Genomic DNA, 26,683 nt, shown 5'->3' on the forward strand with positions numbered 1-26,683 from the left:
TGGTGTTTAAGTATATTGGTCTCGGAGCTAAGCGTCACCTTGATCCCCGCGACCCCCCCGCCCCCCCAGCGGTACTTTGTCTTCCCAGCAGCACTGTGCTCCCGCTGCCGGCACCGTGCGAGGCCACCTCTCCTTACTCTTGATTTACATTTATTTCCCTCATCTGCTGTTATTTATTGGGGCACTTCGAATTTGGCACATTTCTCTTTATGGAATCATAAGGGCCCGTTGCCGTACTACCTCATTCAAATGAGCGTTTTTCTCCCCTCCGTGAACCCGTGCGGCAACTACCCCCAGGAGAATAAAAGCAGCACTTTGTTTTATTTTATTTGATGTTTTGAATGATTGCTGATTAAGTGAGTAGTCTCTGTCAGTCCTGGTTTAAAGGCAAAGTCGGAATGTTTGCAAAACAGCTTAGCTCGGCCCCTTAACCTCCAAATGAATCTGTCCGGTTCGGTAATCGCTGCCCATGCTCGGACTCGCTCTTCGAGTCCTTTTGGAATAACTCTGATAACCGAGCGAGTATTTTGTAATAGAAGTCTTGCCTTTAATAGTAATAATAGCCAAACGTGCAAACCAGGGGTCCCCAAACATTGCGTTCAAACTGGGGGCTAAACTAAATGTATATATATATATATATATATATATATATATATATATATATATATATATATATATATATATATATATATATATATATATATATATATACATACATATATACGTAGATATATATACATACATTAATATACATACATATCTATATACATTATACATGTATATCTATCTCTATCTATATCTATATATATATATATATATATATATATACAAATACACACACATATATGTGTGTATACATTGTGTTAAAATTATGATCAATTGTGATACACATACACAAAAATACACACGTATATATACACACATACATACACATAAATATACACATATACATATATATACACACACGCATACATACACATATATATATAGATATATATGTATATATATATATATATATATATATATATATATATATATATATATATATATATACATATGTATACACATATATATATATTTATATATGTGTATACATATGTATACACATATATATATTTATATATGTGTGTGTAATCTATATACATACATACATACATATATATATATATATATATATATATATATATAAATACACACACACACACATATATATATATTCCTCGCGCACTAATTGACCTAAAGACCGCACTTGCTGCATGTCACGTTATCAATTGTAAAATGCATTTTTAGACTATATGATTTGCCTGAGTGGCTAACAGACGGTAGAAAATGGACTAGTAAGGACAGTTTTTTTTTTAACCTTGGATTCCCACGGGCTGTATTTTGGACGTTGTGGGGCCGAATCCAGCCCGCGGACCGTACTTTGGGGAACCCCTGATGTAAACAATTAAAGTTAAAGTACCATTGATAGTGGTGGTGAAATTACTCTTTACATTTGACCCATTTACTTGTTCCACTTCCCTGGGAGGTGAGGGGAGCAGTGGGCAGCAGCAGCGGCTGCGCTCGGGAATCATTTAGGGAGGTAATGAGTCCCATGTTTATAGTCTCTGGTATGACTCAATCTACCGATCTCAGGGCGGACACTCTAACCACAAGGCCACTGACACAACTTTCATCCATCCATTTACTACCGCTTATCCCTTCCGGGTTCGCGGGGGGTGCCGGAGCCTATCTCAGCTGCATTCGGGCGGTAGGCGGGGTACACCCTGGACAAGTCGCCACCTCATCGCAGGGCAGGGCCAACACAGATCAACTGACAACATTCACACTCACACATTAGGGCCGATTTAGCGTTGTCAATCAACTTATCCCCAGGTGCAAGTTTTTGGAAGTAGGAATAAGCCGGAGTACACGGAGGGAACCCACGCAGTCACGGGGAGAACATGCAAACTCCACACAGAAATATCCCGATTGCAGGATCGAACACTTTCGAATTGTGGAGATAATTCCCCCAAAAAGTGTAAAGTTTACATACGGTATCAATTGAAAAAGTAGGATATTTTATTTTGGTCATTGTTTAGTGGCCCCGTATTAGGTGTAATTGACAATAACTGCACGCTTGATTAAAAAAAAAAAAGTCATCAATTTTAATTTATGAGCCCTCCAAATTCACAAAAGCCAGCCGTCATAATGGCGCCGCCGCCGCTAATCAAGCTTTGAATATGAAATTAACCTGCGCATGTAAATGATTATGCAATTATGATTGCTTACAAACGAGGGTGCATACAGGATTAGGGTGCCTCTCCCGTGTGTATTTTTCTATGCGCCGTTGTATTCTGTTCCTAGTTTTCAAGCGCAAATGACATTCATGTAAACATGTTTCTGGCTTCTGTTGGAAAGGACTTCTGCTCCATACTGCCAGCTTCCCCCTGTCATATCAACTACCCCGGGGCAGCAGGGGGAGTGCGGTTGGGGATTAGTGTGGGCGGGTTGAAAAAAGAAGTCATGAATTACCTGTCGGGTGGTGATTTGCCCCGGACTCTTGAATCCCCCCTGACAGCCGCACTCGGAGACACTGTACGGGTCGGAGCTCGTCGATGAGCACTTGGAGAGCGAGTCGCAGCCCACCACGAATGTGTTGTCTAAAGGGAGCTCCTGGATCACGTGATGCTTCTTCGGGGCCACCGGAGTCTCCGGTTTGATTTGAAATGTTGGCTGAGGGGACGCAGACTTGTAATGCTTGGCTAAGTCTGGGCTGTCGGGTTTGAAGGTGGTGGGCGTGGTGGCCCAGTTGTACTTCCCCATGGTCTGCTCCTCCAGCTCCACAGGGAGATCCAGTGTTCCATTAACATGCTCATGGGTGGGGTCGTCAGGCTTGGATTCATCTATGGTCACAAAGTTCAGCAGAAGGCTCTTCGGGGAGCGCTTCTTTCTCTTCTTCTTCTTCTTGATCTGACGGTTTTCTTGATTCGGCGACACCCACTCGCCGCTCTGCTTGCCCTTCTGTACCACTTTGTGTCTGGGAGTCTGTCGGCAGCGCACCAAGGCAGTAACAAATATCACCAAGATGACAGTCATGGTCCCGGCAATGATGGCAATGACAACAATCACGTATCCGTTAGCTTGAGGTGTTACCTCGCTGTCCCCTATGTTTCGGTCCAGTGGCGTCTCCATACTTTTCCGCAGCTGTTCTTGGATAAAAGTGGCATTTGACACAGTGTCATTGACGAATAAGTGAATAAGTGCGATAGCTTGTAAGGACTCAGGCTGGCCGAGATCTCTGACTTTGACAACCAGCCTATGCAGCCCTAGATCCGCCGCCACTATTTTCTCCTGCAGTGTTATGTTACCTGTTGTTTTGTCAATGGAGAAAAGGCCGCGAGGGGAGACCCTGGATGTAATGATGATGCTGCTGGTAATGCTATACTGTAGCTCGGCATTCATACCTGTGTCATTGTCAATGGCAAACACTCTTGTAACAACAGCACCGGGGGTTGTGGTGGTCCGCACCAGGTCGTATGAGTAATTGGACGAGGGAACAACGAACACAGGGCGATTGTCGTTCACATCAACCACATTTATAGTGACCTTGGCGTAGGAGGAGCTCGGGGGCTCCCCTCCATCCACTGCCTTGACCATAAATGTGTAGGAGCTCTGCTGCTCCCGATCAAAGGTGATATTGGGCTTGATCACGCCAGTTTGAGGGTCGATGATGAAATGATCTTTCCCGTTCAGAATGGACAGGGTCACGACAGCATTATCTCCCGCATCTGCGTCCGTCACTGTGATTAAGCCCACGGTTCCAAAGAGCGGAAGGTTTTCAGGCACGTAGAAGTTGTACTCGGGGTGTGTGAAAGCCGGGCTGTTGTCATTAAGGTCCTGAACGATTAGTCTGACGGTGACATTGTTCTGCAGGTACGAGGAGCCGTTGTCCCTGCCTATGACGGTGAATGAATACCTCTCCTGCTTTTCTCTGTCCAGTCGTTTGCCAACCGAAAGTACTCCCGACCGTCTGTCTATGTTAAACCCGTCAGGTGCATCGGGGCCAAGGGTATAAATAATCTCGGCATTATGTCCGCTGTCTGCATCAGTGGCACTGATTTTTATCAACTGTGATGACGGGTCATTATTCTCTGGTATGGAAAGTTGGATTTCTGGCTGGGGGAAGATGGGCGCATTGTCATTCTCATCCTTGATTTTAATTAAAACCATTGCTGAAGTGTTCAAAGGAGGAGTCCCCCTATCCGAGGCCACTATCCTAATTGCATATTCTCGTGTTGTCTCATAATCAAGTGGAGCAGCCGTCTCCAGTAAAAACTGATCATTAAAGACCGGTTTCAACCTAAATGGAAGGTCATGGTCAGTGTAGCAAGTGACTTTGCCAAAGAGATCTGCGTCTCTGTCTGTAACTGTGATCAGGGCTATTTTGGTATTGAGGGGAGCATTCTCAGACAACAGAACAGTGCCGTTCACCAGGTTGATAATGTAGCGAGTGTCAATGGAAGGAACATTGTCATTAACGTCGGTAATGTTGACAGTCACTGTGGCTCTGGAGGGTGTCGAGCTGCCATCACTGGCCAGAACAATAAGTTTGTGAACAGGCGTTAACTCCCTGTCCAGCGGCTGCTTCACAGTGATCAATCCCGTGTTGCTGTCGATAGCAAAGTGTCGTTTGGTCGAAGCAGAGATCTGGTTACTGAAGGCGAAGTGAATCTGGGCATTAAAGCCGAGGTCCGCGTCTGTCGCGTGGAGCTGAACGACCGACGTCCCCGTGGGGGCGTTCTCGGGTACGGTGACTTCCAGCTCGCTGTTCTTGAAGATGGGGCGATTGTCGTTGACGTCAGAGATGGTGACTTGAAGGATGGCGGTGCTGGACTTGGGGGGGTTGCCGCCATCCTCCACTTTTATCTTCATGACAAAAGTGTCCTTCAGCTCACGATCTAGGTTCTGCTGGACGATCAGCTGCGGCCACTTGTCACCCTCGGGGGTCTCGATGATGTCCAAGCCAAATTCTCCAACGCTCTGAAAAGACAAAGCAAATAATTCAAAGTTACTTCCACTCTCCTTAGTATCATGACAGGATATAGAGTGCATTAAATTTTGTCCATATGGTGCTTTGCTGTAAGTCTTTTATATATATGCAAATTTTGAGCTCCTCCTATTCTCCGAACCATAATACGTTTTGGAAAATATCACCTTTGAACTCACTTTTCTTTGAAGGTTGTTAGGAGGTTGTCAAAAATAATCCCATTTTTTTTCTTTTTAAAGTTCTTTGTAATTTGTTTAATACTTTAAAGCCAGGGGTCCCCAAACTATATATATATATATATATATATATATATATATATATATATATATATATATACATATATATATATATATATATATATATATATATATATATATATATATATATATACGTACATGTATATATACAAACATACATACATACATGTATACATACATACATCAAAACATACATACATGTATACATACATACATCTATATATACATACATACATACATATATGTATGTAAACATACATACATATATGTATATATACAACCATATATATGTACGTATACATACATACATATATGTATATATACAACCATACTTATATGTATACATGCATATATATATATATATATATATATATATATATATATATATATATACACACACACACATATATGCATGTATATATGTATGTATATATATATATATATATATATATATATATATATATATATATATATATATATATATATATACATGCATATATGTGTGTGTATATATATACATACAAATATATATATATATATATACGTACATATATGTATATATACAAACATACATACATACATGTATACATACATACATCAAAACATACATACATGTATACATACATACATATACATACATACATACATTTTTAATTTTCCTGAGGGAATTCCCCTGAAAGAATCAATAAAGTTCAATCAATCTATCTATACACATATATATAGTCCTTGTTTCTGGGGTTTTCCGTTATCCAGTGCTCAAAACCAGGGTAGAGCAGAATATAAGTTATGTCCGGAAAAAAACAAAGAGCCTATTTCATTTATTCGTTACTACAAGCCTGTTTTGCAGATTTCCCTGCTCTGCAGGGGATTCTATAATACATATAATACAAAATCCCCTGAAGAGCAGGCTTGTGGGGATGAAATATCCTCTGTGTTTCTTCCTCACCTAATATCAATATATATATATATATATATATATATATATATATATATATATATATATATATATATATATATATATATATATATATATATATATATATATATATATGGCCTCATATCACCAATTAAAACCATGCTTTAAAACATAAGCTAAAGGTTAAATGTTAAAGAGGCCAGTTAATTGTTCCTGTTTAAATTCAGTGTAATAACTCCCACCCTACTAACGGTGCTTGTGCGTAGTCATACCGCTCGAGATTCAAATACAGGCAACGTTAACAAAAGGTACAATTTTAGACATACTAATAACTTCCAATTTCAGTTGTAGTGCAAAACCATATCACCTTATTTTCATTGAGCGGGAGTGAAGAGCATCAGATGTTCCAACTACTTTTTTGTTCAAAAAAAGCTAAATCAAGGCAAGTGCAAAGCTGGGGGGAAAAGGAAAACAAATTTAAAATAAATCCCCGCAAGAAACTGACAGAACCGGCAATGCTTGTTAAGAGTAATTGCATTCCCCTCCAAAAATAGCACTAATATTTAGTTTCCGACAGAGTATGGTATGGCTCTACGAGCAAGTCCAAATAGAAGGAAGCGGATGGGAGGATGGGGGGCATGGGTGATGGAGGGATGTAGAGAGAGAGAGAGAGAGAAGGGAGGAGGAAATAAAAAGATCAAGCACATGAATGAGCTGCATGCACATTATGAAACAAAGAAGCCCTTTGAAGCTCCTTCAGTCAGAAGCAGTTTCATGGTGAAACAAGAAAAAGGCTTCTCTTTAAAAGATAAGCTTCATGCTGCACATAATGTTGGAAGCGATTACTCCCGTCTAGGCACAGCCATTAAACGAGATTAAGATATACACATTTTCCTTGTTCGAGTCGGCGAACATTTCCAACCAAACTGTGTGCACAAAGGCTCCTCGAAGGATTCCAGGATCTACGACCATCCTGGCGCCAGCATGAGGCGGTCACCAGGGAACGCACAGGTGCGGCATGTAAATTATTGTGTACCGTGAAACAAATTGCTTGCCCGGGAAGTGTCGTCAACACGATTGACAGAACTACTTAAAAACACCCGGCGTGGCGGCGATGATCTCCCAGACCGTTCCTGTGGCAGCTTGCCAGAGTCATGTAGCAATGCAGAGCCATGACACATGCAACTTTGTCTCAGAACATAAAAGCCTCATAGATTTTTTTCTTCCCGCACAATGCAGAGCTATTACCAAGCGCTATCTTGGGGTTTGATTGCTAATCGCTGCCGTCAATTCTCAGTTGTTTGAATAGTCCACGGCCACAGCCCACTGGCTTAGTATTGGTATGCCGGTTTTTGACAAAGACTAATGTTAATAGCGTTATGTTGAGTTAGGATGCGTCAAAAGGAATGTTGCACAATGATTTATGAGGCCGCATTTCCCCCGATGCTTTTGTCTCGGTTTTACACAATTTTACAGCTGACAAGACAGCACTCAGTGCATTTCAATAACTCGGAGAAGAGCTATCTCTGAGGCGGCGCAGCACTCCTGAATGCAGAATTAGTCTGGTGGATTGCGATAAGATCTAAGGCGGGCTAAGGAAAGGCCAAAACACAACTAGGAATCAATTGCTCGAACCCCTCATGCTCGGAAAGCAGGGTGAATCCGCAGTAAACCCGGGCTGCTAAGTATGCGGAGCACGTCGCACCATACCTTGCAATATATATACTTGTCATCAGTGCACATTCTGGGCATTTACAGTCATTCAGAAACTTTTTGTTGTCCTTACAAACTATCGCACTTTTTGTGACTTCTGGACCTGCCTCCCAGGAGCCTGCCAGACCACAGTCCGTTTGGAGGGACTGGAGGGGACGCGGATGAAGAGACTGAGCACCGGGACGGACGAGCTTCACAGTGTCTTGGCTGAATGAGCGAGGGTCGGACACCTCGGTCTCCTTAGTCGCATCCTCGTTCATCCATGCAGACTGGACACTGGCCGAGAGTTGGTGGGTGGCCGAGGGTGGAGTTGGTTGCTTTGTTGGGTCTGCTCCTGTCTCTGGCTATGCTCCCCCCTACCCCAGCGGACGATGGTGTGGAACACCACAAAGGCCACCACAGTGTATAAATATATATTTTTTTGTTGTTTTAGTTTTGTGACTGCTTGGAGAAGTGGCTGGTGGCATCAGCTTAATGTCTTTGATTTCCGGTGAATCTGCAGTAAACCCGGGTTGCTAAGTATGCGGAGCACGTCGCACCATACCTTGCAATATATATACTTGTCATCAGTGCACATTCTGGGCTTTTACAGTCATTCAGAAACTTTTTGTTGTCCTTACAAACTATTGCACTTTTTGTGACTTCTGGACCTGCCTCCCGGGAGCCTTTTTAGCCATGAAACCAGCTGCCAGACCACAGTCCATTTGGAGGGAGTGGAAGAAACGCGGACGAAGAGACTGAGCACCGGAACGGACGAGCTTCACAGTGTCTTGGCTGAATGAGCAGGGGTCGGACACCTCGGTCTCCTTAGACCCATCCTCGTTCATCCATGTGGACTGGACACTGGCTGAGAGTTGGTGGGCGGCCGAGGGTGGAGTTGTTTGCTTTGTTGGGTCTGCTCCTATCTCTGGCTATGCCCTCCCCTACCCCAGCGCAGGTTGGTGTGGAACACCACAAAGGCCACCACAGTGTATAAATATATTTGTGTGCTGTTTTACTTTTGTTGCTGCTTGGAGAAGTGGCTGGTGGCATCAGCTTAATGTCTTTGATATCCGGTGAATCCGCAGTAAACCCGGGTTGCTAAGTATGCGGAGCACGTCGCACCATACCTTGCAATATATATACTTGTCATCAGTGGACATTCTGGGCATGTACAGTAATTCAGAAACGTTTTGTTGTCCTTACAAGCTATCCCACTTTTTGTGACTTCTGCGGTGCTTTTTTGTGAACTTCTGGGAGACCAGCTGCTGGGTCTCTGCCACACCAGTGTCCGTTTGGAGGGACCGGAGGAGACGCGGATGAAGAGACTGAGCGCCGGGTCTTGGCTGAATGAACAGGTATCGGACACCCCGGTCTCCTTAGACGCATCCTCGCTCAACCATGCGGACTGGACACTGGCCAAGTGCTGGACTTGGTTGCTTTGTGGGTCTGCTCCTGTCTCTGGCCATGCCTCCCTCCACACCAGCAAACGATGTCGTGGAACACCGCAGAGGCCACCACAGTGTATAAATATATGTTTTTGTTGTTTTGCTTTTGTGGCTGCTTGGTGAAGTGGCTGGTTGCATCAGCTTTAATGTCTTTGATGTCCTTTGTGTTCTTTAATGTTTCCCTCTTACACACGTTTGTTCTTCCTAGGCCTCAGTCTGCACCCCCTCTCCAGGGACACAGGCTGAGACTGAATGTTTTTTTTTTCCTCATCCCCCCGTTCCCAGCATTTACCTGTTCCTCACCTTTTTTTTATAAGGGGCGCAGGAAGTTGTCAGACCCGTCAGCGAACCTGTGATGTTCGTCTGATCTTGAATGGGATTGTGCTGAAAATCTTGATTATTAAAGTATTCCTGATTCCGATTCTGAAGGATTGTCTAATCATACTGCAATATCAAGCAAACAAATCCTGAGGAGAAGAGCGATGGACCGAGGCATTACAGTGGATGTGGGAGTACACAATGTAATCAGAGCCGACTAATTTGAGAGAAAATGACTAAAGGATGCCAACAGAGAAAGCGTTAACCGCTGATGAGCAAAGGATGACTCCTCACCCCTCTTCTCCTGACAGCGCCTCAGATTATCAGCGGCGGCATCTTTCAGTCAAGTTGATGACCTTATTAAAAACTCAGAGGAGACTGAGATTGGGTTGTGAATGCATCAGAAGAACCGAAGCGACGGTGGAGGGGCGAACCGCGGAGAGCTATTCATCACAAGCCCTAGCACCTCTTTATAACGCTGAGAGAAACTTGGCATATTTGGCTCTTATTCCTCCCTCACGCTCGTTGCCACACCTCATCCATTTATGGTTCTGACTGTGTCATAAATTCAGAAAAAAGACAGAAGATGTACATTGTCTGGTGGCTACAGTACCAATATGGACATGAATCAATGACTATGACTGTGATACATGTAGTACATCCAATAAATAAGGCACTGAGGAGATGACATTATTAAGTGTTTTCAAGAAATGCAATGGTATCGCTACTAAAACATAGGTTTGTTTACAAATATGTTTTTTTATTTGTTTATTCAGAATAGAATAGAATAGAAAGTACTTATTTGATCCCTGGGGGAAATTCAGCACCACAGTTCGCTCACAATAGGTAATAATAATAATATATAAAATATTATATACAAAATATATAATTATGAATAGTATACATATATTCTACATATATTCTACATTTAAGTGCAGTCAAGGAACATATACATTATACAGTCTGATGGCTGTCGGTATGAAGGACATCCTGTGTCGTTCCCTGTTGCATTTAGGGAGTCTGAGATATGCGCATCTTCATCGACACAATGTTTCGCTTAAGTGGCTGCACAGGACAGATTATGAAAAATAAAATAATAAGTAGAAAATTCCAACGGAACATTTTGACGGTCCTGCTATCCGTGCCTCGGACCTTGGCTTTGAAGATAGCACGGAATGTCCTAATCTGTGAGTTTTAAGTGTAACTGTACACTTATTGAGCAATAGAACTAGCCTTCCTTCTGGTGGCCATCCAGTTTAAAGTAGACACGCGTGTGAACAAAATGAGACGTTGAGCACCGAGCTGTGTGAAAGCATGACTGAGCTACAAGAGGAGGAAATCTTGTCTTTTTGGCGTTTGAGGCAATTGTTCATTGAAAGGGTATGTACCAATTGAATTTTCTTTTTATTATTCGTGAATACCGTCGCCATGGTAACACGAAATGTTGCCAGCTTGAAGTACGAGTGAGACCTTTCTGACGGTATAACATATGTGGGGGGTTCGTTGGCCGATCCGTCTCGTATTAATCACAAGAGAAACGTGCCGAACTATAATAATACAAGTTAAAGTATGAGCAATAATAATATGGGCTGCTTGCATTATAGCGAGCCCATAATAATAATAAAAGTTAATACAAATGATTGTCACACACACACCAGGTGTGGTGAAATGTGTCCTCTGCATTTGACCCATCCCCTTGTTCACCCCCTTTGAGGTGAGGGGAGCAGTGGGCAACAGCTGTGGCCGCACCTGTGGGAATCATTTTTGGTGATGTTGAAGTATGATTAATAATAATATGGGCTGATAGCATTGCAGCAAGCCCATAATAATACATAAACACTTAAGTGTGACTACCTTAATTTCGCAATAAACCCTGCGCTTTATACAATGATGTGACTAATTTATACATGTTTCCAATTTCCCTAACACATTTATCCTCGTCACATCAGTACACCAATGAAATTGTTCACATTAAATACAACACACTCGCACAACCATTCAGTCAGCCATTTAGTGTGTTATGCACTCACCCTCGTCATCTGAAAACACAGCGAAATGCACACTACACAGCCCCAATACCAACCTAAAATGACGCCATCATGTTTACATATGCAGTATTGATGGTGTGTATAGCTATTGGACGCTACCCTTGTGGGTACCAGGATGTGAAGTGAAGTGAAGTATATTTATATAGCGCTTTTTCTCTAGTGACTCAAAGCGCTTTTACATAGTGAAACCCAATATCTAAGTTGCATTTAAACCAGTGTAGGTGGCACTGGGAGCAGGTGGGTAAAGTGTCTTGCCCAAACACACAACAGCAGTGAGTGGGTATCGAACCTGGAACCCTCAAGTTGCTGGCACGGCCACTCTACCCACCGAGCTATACCGCCCCAATGGGTCATTTAACATATTCCAAGGATGTGTTCAATGGATTAAAAAAAAAAAACGGTTGCACTTTTTATACTACTGCACTAAAATACTGGAACTTGGTGATTTAGCATGCTGCTAAGTAACTAGCCTGTGTCTTTTTATTATGTCATTTTATTCTTGTTATGCATTTTTTTTTACTTTTTCTTTCATTTTATTGGTGGAGGCAAAAAGACTACGAATGGAAATTTGCAGGTGCAGCCACCTTTGTATTGTTACTGCTTCATCGTCCTTTAAATAAACAAATAGCAAAAAAATAAAAAATAAATCGAAAAGTGATCGACCAAGCTATTAAAAAAAAGCCACAAAACGGAAATCCAACAACACCAATGGACCCTGAATGGCCGGACCGCCGGCCGAGTGCCTCTCCAGTCGGCTATTTTATGACTATCTTGTTAAATTTGTTTGTCATGCCTAATTGTGTACGCCCACTGCTTACTGATAATATATGTGAACGATAAACTGTAAATGCAAAATACAATTTTAAAATAAATGTCCTCTTTTTTTGATTGAGCTTCAGTCTGCTGAAATCAAATAATAAACCAGTTATAGCAATCTCCGGATAGCAGAGAGGGAGAAGAATACTATTTTTGACGCGGAATAGCAAAATTCTAATGCAGGACCTGGGCAATCTAGCCCGCCGGACATTCCCATATATTTTTTTTTTTAGATCTTTAAGATGGAAAGTGTAGCTGCTATTATGATGTGCAGTGATGTTTTTTTAATTACCATAAGTTTTTAACCATACAAAGTATTTCAATGGTTGGAATCTGCACTTTTGCATGATATACTAGTTACTATGGTAATATAATTAGTTGCTATGGTAATCTACGTCAGAAGAGGCACCAAGCAGTGTGGGTGGAGAGCGTTTCCACAGAGTGTCAGCCCCAAATACGGAAAATTTTACAACAAAGTCCTAAAGCTTGGGTGGAGTTGTTGCATTTTTTTGTGTGTGTTTTGCTTGATTTTAAAATATGTCGATCGAGAGAGGGTGACATTCATGTGATGTCAATATTCAGTGTTTTATCGTTCATAGTTAATATTTTAAATCACACATTCTTTATGTTGATGTACAATCTGGGTGTCTCATTCAGTAAAAAAATATAAAATTCCATTCCGTTTTTTAAGGCGGTCTGTCATAACGTTTTTAGCATTCAATCAGATATGACTGTGAGGTTTTGTATTAGTAATGTACGTGGGGTTTTTGGGGGGGTTGTTGCATTTTTGTTGTGTACCGCTGGATTTTAAAATATGTTGATTGAGAGAGGGTGACATTCATATGTTGTCAATATTCAGTGTTTTATGGTTCATTGTTGATATTCTAAATCTGACATTCTTTATTTTCATGTACATAATGGGTGTCTCATTCAGTAAAAAAAATGAAAAATTACATTCTGTTTTTTAAAGCGATTTCTCATAAAGTTTTTAGCATTCAATCAGTTATGATTGTGAGGTTTTGTATTAGTAATGTAGGTGGGTTTCTTGGGGTGTTCTTGCATTTTTGTTGTGTTTCGCTGGATTTTAAAATATGTCAATCGAGAGAGGGTGACGTTCATATGTCGTCAATATTCAGTGTTTTATCATTCATAGTTAATATTGTAAATCCTACATTCTTTATTTTCCTGTACATTCTGGGTGTCTCATTCAGTAAAAAAACATTTTATTCCATTACGTTTTTTAAGGCGGCATGTCAAAACGTTTTTAGCATTCAATCAGATATGATTGTGAGGTTTTGCATTAGTAATGTTGGTGGGTTTCTTTTGTGCGGGGTTGCATTTTTGTTGTGTTCTGCTGGATTTTTAAATATGTCGATCATAAGGGGTTGTGACGTTCACATGTTGTCAATATTCAGTATTTTATCGTTCATAGCTAATGTTGTAAATCCCACATTCTTTATTTTCATGTTCATTCTGGGTGTCTCATTCAGTAAAAAAACTTAAAATTCCATTCTGTTTTTTAAAGCGATTTGTCATAACGTTTTTAGCATTCAATCAGTTATGATTGTGAGGTTTTGTATTAGTAATGTAAGTGTTTTTTTGGGGGGGTATGCATTTTTGTTGTGTTTCGCTTCATTTTAAAATATGTCGATCAAGAGAGGGTGACATTCATATGTTGTCAATATTCAGTGTTTTATCGTTCATAGTCAATATTCTAAATCCCACATTCTTTATTTTCATTTACATTCTGGGAGTCTCTTTCAGTAAAAAAATGAAAAATTACATTCTGTTTTTTAAAGCGGTTTGTCATAACGTTTTTAGCATTCAATCAGATATGATTGTGAAGTTTTGTATAAGTAATGTAGGTGGGATTTTTTTGGGGGAGGGGGTTGCATTTTTGTTGTGTTTCGCTAGATTTTAAAATATGTTGATCAAAGGAGGGTGATGTTCATATGTTGTCAATATTCAGTGTTTTATCATTAATAGTTAATATTCTAAATCCCACATTCTTTATTTTCATGTACATTCTGGGTGTCTCATTCAGTAAAAAAAAAACATTTATTCTGTTTTTTAAGGCGGTTTGTCATAACATTTTTAGCATTCAATCAGATATGTTTGTGAGGTTTTGGATTAGTAACGTAGGTGGGGGTTTTTTTGGTGGGGGGTTGCATTTTTGTTGTGTTTTGCTTGATTTTAAAATATGTCGATGGAGAGAGGGTGACATTCATATATTGTCAATATTCAGTGTTTTATCATTCATAGTTAATATTCTAAATCCCACATTCTTTATTTTCATGTACATTCTGGGTGTCTTTCATTAAAAATTATTTTAATTATACTACGTTTTTAATGCAGTCTGTCATAAAGTTTTGAGCATTCAACCAGATATGATTGGGAGGTTTTGTATCAGTAATGTAGGTGTTTTTTTTTTTCGTTCATAGTTAATATTCTATTTTTGTATACATTCTAAGAGTTTCATTCAGTAAAAAAAAGGTAAAATTTAAGTTGTATGTCATAACGTTTTGAGCATTCAATCAGATATTGTGAGATTTTGTATCAGTGTTCCTAAAAAAATAGATATTTTTATCGCATTTTTGTCTCGAAATTTGCCGTCCCCCGTGGCAAAATAATTGCCCGGGGCAGCCCTAATGTGTGTCGCATTATATTCACACAATTTTGACTCTGGAGCCTCAACATCCCCCGCCTTCCGTGCACCGGAATAAACAAGGTCAGTGGTCGAATGTTAATTCCAAGGGACGTTGAGATCAGCCAACCAAATTGCGGACATCCACTTCATCACGCGGTTTATCAGCGAGACGTGGCCATTATAGCCGGCAGCGTCGCATTGATCTACGCGAGGCGACTTGAACAAGACACCTACTTTAAATGTGTATGAAGACGCTGACACAGATGAAAGTCGGTTTAATGTAGTGTGTGATTCTGCAAATTCATTCGGCGGGATAAGAAAAGAGGTCAATGCGGGGGGAAGCCAAAGCCAAACTTTCAAGCTGAAAATCAGAGTCCCAAACACCCCCTCCTCCCGACCCCCCCACGCCACCCCTTCAGTTTTAAGTATGTTTCAGCGTCCGTTGCTGTGTTATCCCGCCAACGAGTACAGTGATCGAATCTGCTTCTTCATCCTTCTCCATTCATGCATGGGATTGCTTTTTTTTTTGTTTTGACCTTGACCATTTCATAGGACGGCTTTCTCCGTAGTTCAGGTGATGTGACAAAAACTCGGTTGGACAACACCGCCAGACACAATCTGGACAGCATGATTACCAAGTTTTTAATGGATTCCACCAGTGGTGTGCCGTTTGGGCCAGCAAGGCCTTCTCATGATCATAGACTAATAAAAGTTAATTTTAATCTACTTTCCATTAAGTATTTATCATATTTTCTTCATGTCTCATTAGGTTCCAGTGTTGTTTTTATATTAGAGCTTTTATCCAATCAGAATTCAGCGATCTTGTTGCCAGGCCTGTATGAATTCTGCCTGATAGACAGTTGCAATAGCCAATCAGATCACGATTTGTGGACAGTAGCCTATCTAGGTAGCGTTACGCAAAATGGGACTGTGATTGGATTTTTACCTGTCACTCCTAAGTGAGAATCCAATCACAAGTTGGAATTTACGTAAATGTAGGAAAGGGGCACAGGAGCCATACCCGGCCAACGGAGAAATCATCGGTTTTCACTTTTTTTACCTCGAGTTGTTGACAGTAGCCCATTTAGGTAGGCTTACGCAAAATGTGACCGTAATTAAATTTACACCTGTCACTACCAAGTGAGAATCCAATCACAAGTTGGAATTTGCGAAAAAGCAGGAAAGGGGCACCGGAGCGATACACGGCCATAGGAGAAATCATCGGTTTTCACTTGTTTTACCTCGAGTTGTTGACAGTAGCCCATCTAGGTAGCCTTACCCACAATTTGACTATGATTGGATTTTTACCTGTCACTCTCAAGTGAGAATCCGATCACAAGTTGGAATTTGCGTAAAAGTAGGAACGGGGCATCGGAGCCATACCCGGCCAACGGAGAAATCATTGGTTTTCACTTGTTTTCCCTAGAGTTGTTGACAGTAGCCCATCTAGGTAGCCTTACGCACAATGTGACTTTGATTGGATTTTCGCTTGTCACTCCCAAGTGAGAATCCAATCACAAGTTGGAATTTGCGAAAAAATCATCGGTTCTCAATTTTTTTTAACTCAAGTTGTTGACAGTAGCCCATCTAGGTAGCCTTACCCACAATTTGACTTTGATTGGATTTTTACCTGTCACTCCCAAGTGAGAATCCAATCACAAGTTGGAATTTGCGTAAAAGCAGGAAAGGGCCACCAGAGCCATACCCGGCCAGCGGGGAAATCATCATTGTTCACTTTTTTTAACTCGAGTTGTTGACAGTAGCCCATCTAGGTAGCCTTACCCAAAATTTGACTATGATTGGATTCCTACTGTCACTCCCAAGTGAGAATCCAATCACAAGTTGGAATTCGCGCAAAAGTCGGAAAGGGGCACTGGAGCCATATCCGGCCAACGGAGGAATCATTGGTTCTCACTTTTTTTTAACCTTAAGTTGTTGACAGCAGCCCATCTGGGTAGTCTTACCCAAAAATTGACTATGATTGGATTTATACCTGTCACTCCCAAGTGAGAATCCAATCACAAGTTGGAATTTGCGTAAATGTAGGAAAGGGGCACCGGAGCCATACCCGGCCAGCGGAGAAATCATCGGTTTTCACTTTTTTTTACCTCAAGTTGTTGACAGTAGCCCATCTAGATAGCCTTACGCAAAATGTGACTGTGATTGGATTTTCGCTTGTCACTCCCAAGTGACAATCTAATCATAAGTTGGAATTTGCGAAAAAGCAGGAAAGGGACACCAGAGCCATACCCGGCCAACGGAGAAATCATCGGTTCTCACTTTTTTTTTAACTTGAGTTGTTGACAGTAGCCCATCTAGGTAGCCTTACCCAAAATTTGACTATGATTGGATTTTTACCTGTCACTCCCAAGTGAGAATCCAATCACAAGTTGGAATTTGCGTAAATGTAGGAAAGCGGCATTGGAGCCATACCCGGCCAGCGGAGAAATCATAATTTTTCACTTTTTTTAACTCTAGTTGTTGACAGTAGCCCATCTAGGTAGCCTTACGCAAAATGTGACTGTGATTGGATTTTCGCTTGTCACTCCCAAGTGAGAATCAAATCACAAGTTGGAATTTGCGAAAAAGCAGGAAAGGGGCACCGGAGCCATACCCGGCCAGCGGAGAAATCATCGGTTCTTACTTTTCTTAACTCACAAAAAAAAATAAATCTCAAATATTTTATTAATTTATTTTTTCACATTTGAAATGTTCTTACAATTAACGTATTTTCCGCACTAAGTCACACCTAAAAACTTCCGATTTTCTCAAAAGCGGACAGCGCGCCTTATAACCCGGTGCACCTTATATACGGACCAATATTGAGCCACAACAACAACTCAAGGCGATCGATCACGCAGTAGAACGCGGGAATGGATCAGCAGCGAGATAATTTAACATTAACGAATCAATGGTGACTAAACTTAGACTAAACGGAGTTTCCGAGGGAACAAAGCGAGATTGTTACAGTTGGAGGACAAAACTCGAACGGTATGTCGGATGCCGTATTCGCCCAACTCCTTAATTCGGACACTGAAGAGGAAGAATTTGAGGGATTCGTGGACATTAACGTTTCAGCAACGTTGAGTTATTGATAGAGAGTAGATACATGTATTATTATTTTTACTCATTATTTATTTATTTTTTTAACTAACTTTATTGATTCCTGCAGGAGAGTTCCCTCAGGAAAATTAAAATATGATATATTGTTATTGATTTGCATTATTTCGAGTGTTACTATTTTGTGATTGCACTAACGTTTGATTTACGTCACTGACTTTAGCTCGGGGGAAAATAATAAAACAGCTGTATGTTCATTTTGGGAGTGAACAAAGTTTTCAGAATGCTAGTTTGTAATCTATTGATAAAGTTTAACTGTTCAGTTGACATTTCCTTATATTTGAACAAAGTTTTAAAAGAGGCCATTAATTGAGGGTGCGCCCTATAATGTGGTGCGCCTTATATATGAACACATTTTTAAAATAGGCCGTTCATTGAAGGTGTGTCTTATAATCTGGTACGCCTTATAATGTGGATCGCTTTATATATGAACAACGATTTAAAATAGGCCATTCATTGAAGGTGCGCCTTTTAATCTGGTGCGTTTTATAGTGTGGTGCTCCTTATATATGAGCACATTTTTAAAATAGGCCGTTCATTTAAGGTGCGTTTTATAATCTGGTGCGCTTTATAATGTGGTGCGCCTTATATATGAACAACGTATTAAAATAGGCCATTCATTGAATGTGCGCTTTATAATGTTGTGCGCCTTATGATGTGGTGCGCCTTATATATGAACAACGTTTTAAAATAGGCCGTTCGTTGAAAGTGCACTTTATAATCTGGTGCGCCTTATAATGTGGTGCGCCTTATATATGAACAAAGTTTTAAAACAGGCCATTCTTTGAGGGTGCGCCTTATAATCTGGTGCGCTTTATAATGTGGTGCACCTTATATCTGAACGTTTTGAAATAGGCCATTCATTGAGGGTGCGCTTTATAATCTGGTGTGCTTTATAGTGTGGTGAAATTTATATATGAACAAAGTTTTAAGATACGCCATTCATTGAAGGTGCAATTTATAATCTGGTGCGCCTTATAATGTGGTGCGCCTTATATATGAACACAGTTTTAAAATAGGCCATTCATTGAAGGTGCGCCTTATAATCTGGTGCGCTTTATAATGTGGTGCGCTTTATATATGAAAAAAGTTTTAAAATAGGCCATTCATTGAGGGTGCATTTTATAATCTGGTGTGCCTTATAATGGGGTGCGCCTTGTATATGAACAGCGTTTTAAAATGGGATATTCATTGAAGGTGCGCCTTATAATCTGGTGCGCCTTGTGATGTGGTGTGCCTTATATATGAACAAAGTTTTAAAATAGGCCATTCATCGAAGGTGCCATTTATAATGTGGTGCGCCTTATAATGTGGTGCGCCTTATATATTAACAGAGTTTTAAAATAGGCCATTCATTGAAGGTACGCCTTATAATCTGGTGCGCTTTATAATCTGGTGCACTGTATATATGAACAAAGTTTTAAAATGGGCCATTCATTGAAGGTGCGCCTTATAATGTGGTGCGCCTTATATATGAGCAAAGTTTTAAAATAGTCCATTCATTGAAGGTGTGCCTTATAATCTGGTGCGCCTTATAATGTGGTTGTGCCTTATATATGAACACAGTTTTAAAATAGGCCATTCATTGATGGTGCGCCTTTTAATCTGGTGCGCCTTATAATGTGGTGCGCCTTGTATATGAACATCGTTTTAAAATAGGCCATTCATTGAAGGTGCACCTTATAATCTGGTGCACTTTATAATGCGGTGCGCCTTATATATGAACACAATTTTAAAATAGGCCATTCATTGAAGGTGCTCCTTATAATGCGGTGCATCTTATATATGAGCAACGTTTTACAACAGGCCATTCATTGAAGGTGCGCCTTATAATGTGGTCCGCTTTATATATGAACAACGTTTTAAAATTGGCCATTCATTGAAGGTGCGCCTTATAATGTGGTGCGCCTTATATATGAACAGAGTTTTAAAATGGGCCATTCATTGAAGGTGCGCCTTATAATGTGGTGCGCCTTATAGTGTGTTGCGCCTTATATATGAACAGAGTTTTATAATAGGCCATTTATTGAAGGTGTGCCTTATGTTCTGGTTCGCCTTATAATGTGGTGTGCCTTATATGTGAACACAGTTTTAAACTAGGCCATTCATTGAAGGTGCGCCTTATAATCTGGTGAGCCTTATAATGTGGCGTGCCTTGTATATGAACAAAGTTTTAAAATGTGCCTTTCATTAAAGGTGAGCCTTATAATCCGGTGCCTTTATATATGAGCAAAATCTTAAAACAGGCCATTCATTGAAGGTGCGCCTCATGATCTGGTGCGCCTTATAATGTGGTGTGCCTTATTTGGGAACAAAGTTTTAAAAAAGGCAGTTCATTGAAGGTGCGCCTTATAATCTGGTGCGCCTTATGATGTGGTGCGCCTTATATATGAACACAGTTTTAAAATAGGGCATTCATGGGAGGTGCGCCTTATAGTCCGTTGCGCTTTATAATCCGGTGCGCCTTGTATGTGAACGCAGTTTCAATATGGGCCATTCATTGAGGGTGCGCCTTATAATCCGGTGCACTTTATAATGTGGTGCGCCTTATATATGAACATTTTAAAATGGTCCTTTAATTGAAGGTGCACTTTATAATCCGGTGCACCTTATATATGAACAACATTTTAAAATAGGCCATTTATTGAAGGTGCGCCTTATAATCCGGTGCGCCTTGTAATCCGGTGCGCTTTATAATGCGATGCGCCTTATATACGAACAACATTTCAAAGTAGGCCATTCATTGAATGTGCATTTATAATCCGGTGCACCTTATATATAAACAAAGTTGCAAAGTAGGCCATTCATTTTAGGTGCACCTTATAATCCGGTGCGCTTTATATATGAGAACAAGAATGACAAACACATTTCGGGAGAACATCCGCACTGTAACAGAACATAAACACGACAGAACAAATACCCAGGAGCCCTTGCAGCACTAACTCTTCCGGGACGCCCCAGATATTTGTCTGGGTGGAAATCGGGAGAAATTCGGGAAAATGGTCGGGCACGGAAATTCAGGAGTCTCCCGGGAAAGTGTTGCACAAGACGCACACACAAGATGCCTTGCCCATAACGTCAAATGTAAACAAACTAAAATACAATCCGAGAATCCGAGGAAAAAAAATAAACTGCAAATTGGGCAAAGGACCACATATTGGTAGTCCAAGGGTGGCTTAGCAGCCAAGGGCTATTCTAGGAAATGCTTGATAATTCTTTCCCCACTAAACCCTTCACTTTCCCCTGAACTTTTCAAGTAAAAAAAACAACAAAAAACACAAAAAAGAGAGTTGAGAATGTATTTTTTTTTTTAAATAATAATTTAATGCTCCCTGCAGAATGTTACTCATGGAAGATGGAACACAGGGAAATTAATCTAGAATACAATGTGCACATAATGAGGCGGACTACATTAGGAAAAGCTGTGCCAAGGCTGCTCTGAAAAGGAATATTCTGTGAAAGATAATACAACCACAGCCAGGGCAATGTTTTTTTTGTTTTTTTTAGAAAGCTTTATATTATGGAAAAGGAAACAAAGGAAAGTGATTGCAGATGATCATTGTAATGAGCAGAACATTTTGCTTGGTAATTTTCCAAGGCGTGAACAATTCAGGACATTTCACTGGCGAGGCTTTGGCAGTTGGGAGACTATTTCCAAAAAAAAAATGCAAATTAGTTATTCAATGCAACACAGACTCAAGGATGATTTCTGTTCTTCCCCAAGACCAATGTCAACTTTATCCGAGGACCCCGAGATGGACTTTTAATTTCTGCGATACGAGGCGCTCAAACGCGTCGCCCCTCGTTTAATTAAACTTGTTCCTCATCTTCAGTGTTCATCACATCCACAGACCAGGCAGCATTGTCTGGACTGTAAATGAGCAAAGCATGATATTATTCCGCGTTTCTGGGTACCGGGCGCGCGTCCTCCATTAGGCAATGGAGAATATGGCATCAATTAGGCGATGGAGGACGGCTTCTTCTCGTTTTGCACGCGGCGTCTAATAGCGTGCATGCCTTTCTTCCTGGCTCAGCTTTATTCCATGTTCAACCTATGTAACCTGTTGCAGGGCAGTGGAGGATTTACTGTGTGCCGCGTCTGCAGTTTCCTACCCTTGTGTTCTGATCTCTGTAAATGGTCAAAAACTTCCACTGCAGTATTTTATCCGAATAGCTCACGGACACATTAATGAGTCGTGTAAAATACCGTGGACATCATGTTATATATTTCGGAGAAAGAATTGTACTTCGGCCCATACTGTAATCATTTTCTTGTAGAGAAATACAACGTGGTCTTAAGGCATTTTAGAAAAAAAGGAGCGGTATAAGATGCCCTTTCCCAACTACTTTGGCACGTGTTGCAGGCATAAAATTCTATGTTAATTATTACTTGCAACAAAAAAAAAATTTATGAGTTTGAACATAAAATATCTTGTCTTTGTAGTGCATTCAATTGAATATGTATTGAAAAGGATTTGCTAATAATTGTATTCCATTTCTATTTACATCTAACACATTTTCCCAATTCATATGGAAACGGGGTTTGTATATATATATATATATATATATATATATATATATATATATATATATATATATATATATATATATATATATATATATATATATATATATATATATATATATATATATATATATATGTATATATATATATATATATATATATATATATACATATATATATATATATTTTTATATATATAAATATATATATATATATATATATTTGTAAATATTTATGTATATACATGTACATATATACATACATATACATATATACACACATACATATACATAAACATACATATATATATATATATATATATATATATATATATATATATATATATATATATATATATATATATATATATATATATATATATATATGTATATATACAAATTTATTTCTCAAAATTTGACCCCCCCAGGTCTTTAAGATACGCTCCCTCGGTCAGCGCCAACGCATTTCTGGTGTGCGACAGGAAGATTAAAAAGGAGTCATCCTCACCTTGACCAGCTCATAATGTTGTATCCCATTGATCCCGACATCAGGGTCAAAGGCAGAGGGCACCGGGTATCGGGTGTTGATGGCCGTGTTCTCCGGGATGGAGATGTTTATGACCGTGGACTGAAAAAGGGGCGCGTTGTCATTGACGTCCTCAATCAGGAAGCGGATCTTGACCAGTCGGAAAATCTCGTCGGGCAACACGGCCACCTCGATCTCGTAGTAGCAGCGTTTCTCTGAAAAGACCCCCGAGCACAGCTTCTCCCTGTCGATGCGGTGATTCGTGGTAAAGATCTCCCCGGTGTTGGCCTCCACCCTCACCAAAGGCACGTCGCCCGTCTTGTACACGGGCTTGAACTGCAGGGGCGATGACAGCCGGATGCCGGGGTCCAGATTTAGGTCCAGGTCCCTGCGCAGGTTCCCGATGCGGACGTTCTCCGGCTGCTCCTCCTTCAGTGTGTAGTCCCTCTCCTGGGCACGGCATATGAAGACCGTGGAGGCGAGGAAGACCACCAGCACATAAGTCTTACTTGCCGAGTTCATACTCGAGAGTGGACGGAGCTTCACTTGCGCGGAAGCGAATCTGTCTCGAGAGAGAAGAGAGAAAAAGGAGGGAGAGTGTCAACACCAGAAATTACATAGCGTTCAAGTTCTGGAGCAGCTATGACCTATTAGTCGCAACCAGTCTTTTACAGCAAATTAAAATGGTAGTTTTTACACAAATACCCCTTACCAACACCCGCCTAACAAAAGAAAACATAAAGGTTAGCGCTTTACCTATTTTATATCTATTTGTGTTATAAAATTGGACGTTTGAGGGATTCCTTTACCACAAACTGAACAAGAAAAGGGTTTTCCTCCAGAGTGTGTCTCTTAAAAGTAGACCTGAAAGGAAACATATGTGTCAGAGTGAGTTGTTGACGAACATTGAGTAAGGAAATATGGTTTAATAAAACACTAAGACAAAACCCAACAAAAGGTGTACAATAAAAACCACGCACGAGGCGGATAACAAACTAAAAGAGCTAGCATGGGAGCTAGAAAACAAAAAGGACCTTAGCATGGAAGCTAGCAAAAACAAAAGGACCTAGCGTGGAAGCTAGCGGGTAGCGAGCAGGAAAACAGAAGTCGTTACGTGTAGTACAAAGACAAGTTGAAAGCAGGGAACAAAAGACAGTAAGCTACAAACTTCTACCGAAATATAGCTTACCGCTACGTTGCAATGACAAGACACGACACGACAGGAGCGACAATACAGAAGTAACAATAATCCAGCACTGACTGGATGGGAAGACAGGTCTAAATAGGACCGGGCTGATTGACACCAGGTGTGGCCAGGTGCCATTCAGCCGCAGCTGAGGGGACAAAGCACTCAGGGAGAAAGACAGTGCTCTTATTTTGTCTAAAGACAGGAAATACTACAAACACACAGAGGAAAAACTAAAACACAAACAAACTGACAGTATGGCCAGAAAATGAGCAAGAAAAATAGGTACAAAATATTTTGTAAAAATAGCGATGGTGTATATTGTGGCTTCCCGGAAGAGTTAGTGCTACAAGGAGTTCTGGGTATTTGTTCCGTTGTGTTTATGTTGTGTCACGGTGCGGGTGTTACTCCCGAAATGTGTTGGTCATTCTTGTTTGGTGTGGGTTCACACATTTGTAACAGTGTTGAAGTTGTTTATACAGCCACCCTCGGTGTGACCTGTATGGCTGTTGACCAAGTATGCCTTGTATTCACTGTGTGAAAAACCGTTGATATTATGTGATTGGCCCGGCACGCAAAGGCAGTGCCTTTAAGGTTTATCGGCCCTACATCCGTGTACACACCTGCTTTTTAAAAAGCCATACATTTTACTTTTTAAAACCGATACCGATAATTTTGAAACCGATACCGATGATTTCCAATTTTACACTTTAAAGCATTTATCGGCCAATAACATCGGCAGTCCGATATTATCGGATATCTCCAGTATTTGGCAATGTGATGTCGGCCCAACTTGTGCAGCTAGTACATCTTCTGGGAAGGCTGTCCACAAGGTTGCGGAGTGTGTTTATAGGAATTGTCGAACATTCTTCCAGAAGAGCATTGGTGAGGTCACAGTCTTTGTTCTATTTAATCCCATAGGTGTTCTATCGGGTTCGGGTCAGGACTCTGAGCAGGCCAGTCAAGTTCATCCACACCAGACTCTGTCAGCCATGTCTTTATGGACTTTGCCTTGTGCACTGGCTCACAGTCATGTTGGAAATCACTGAGCTCCCAAGAGCATTCCATTATTTCACAATTTTTTGTAGAAACAGTCTTCATGCCTAAGTGATTTGGCATGGATATTATACACCTGCAAAAACTGAAATCTAAGTAAGATTAAATATCTCAAATAAGGGTGATTTTTGCTTATTTTCTGTCTGATGACATAATTATTCTCACTAAGCAGATTTTATGTTAAGTGTGTTTTTCTGGTTTTAAGGGTTTTGGTCCTAAATGATCTCGATAAGATATTACAGCTTGTTACCAAAGTGTTATGACCTATATTGGAACCAGAATATCAACTGTTGCAAAGCTGTGTCATCAACACTCAAAAGTACAAAACTCCTTTTTTATTATTTAGTATTGTTTTTTTCAAATGTATTAAGCAACATTTATGGCAACCTTTTTTTCCAAAACACTGTATTGAATGCAAGGTATAACAAAATGCGTACATTTATCATTTGTTTTCAAAACGGTCACTAAAAAAGTAAGGCCCCAAAAATATACTGAGACCCAACTTTTCATGGCCTGATGGGGTCCCTGGGTCAGAGCGCCAACACTGGTTGGAGTATTGGTGCATGCAAAATAGCAGCAGGTGGCTGCGGCCTGCGGGCCGGTTTTCTAATACTAATCAAATATCCATAAATAATTCATTCGCGGGCCTTGACTTTGACACCCAAAATGATTCATTTTAAAAGACTATTCAAACAAGTGTTTACAAAGTAATGAACATCTTGAAACATTATTTATTTTTTATTTTTTTGTTTTTTTATAGAGATTATTTATGTATTTAATATGGATTCACTTCCTATGGTAAAAACCCCGTTTCCATATGAGTTGGGAAATTGTGTTAGATGTAAATATAAACTGAATACAATTATATGGAAATCCTTTTCAACCCATTTTCAATTGAATGCACTATAAAGACAGGATTTTTTAATGTTCAAACTCATAAACTTTATTATCATTATTGTTTTTGCAAATAATAATTCACTTAGAGTTTCGTGGCTGCAACACGTGCCAACGTAGTTGGGAAAGGGCATGTTCACCACTGTGTTACATCACCTTTTCTCTTAACAACACTCAATAAACGTTTGGGAACTGAGGGAAACTGC

General features: G+C 40.3%; 1 protein-coding gene across 2 annotated transcripts in view; it reads right to left on the minus strand.

Annotated features, from left to right (window-relative positions):
* pcdh11 (protocadherin 11) overlaps positions 1–23,899 on the minus strand; it is a 591,758-nt gene extending 567,859 nt beyond the window's left edge. For both annotated transcript variants that reach the window (XM_061900330.1, XM_061900331.1), the window contains exons 1-2: positions 23,324–23,899; positions 2,515–5,022 (exon numbers count right to left, since the gene is read on the minus strand). In XM_061900330.1, the coding sequence (XP_061756314.1) occupies positions 2,515–5,022; positions 23,324–23,863 (3,048 nt within the window). In that variant the 5' untranslated portion in view covers positions 23,864–23,899. The remainder of the gene's footprint in view (positions 1–2,514; positions 5,023–23,323) is intronic.
* Positions 23,900–26,683: the final 2,784 nt, after the last annotated feature.

Source organism: Nerophis ophidion, linkage group LG05 (assembly GCF_033978795.1).
Source record: "Nerophis ophidion isolate RoL-2023_Sa linkage group LG05, RoL_Noph_v1.0, whole genome shotgun sequence".
Lineage (NCBI taxonomy): Eukaryota > Metazoa > Chordata > Actinopteri > Syngnathiformes > Syngnathidae > Nerophis > Nerophis ophidion.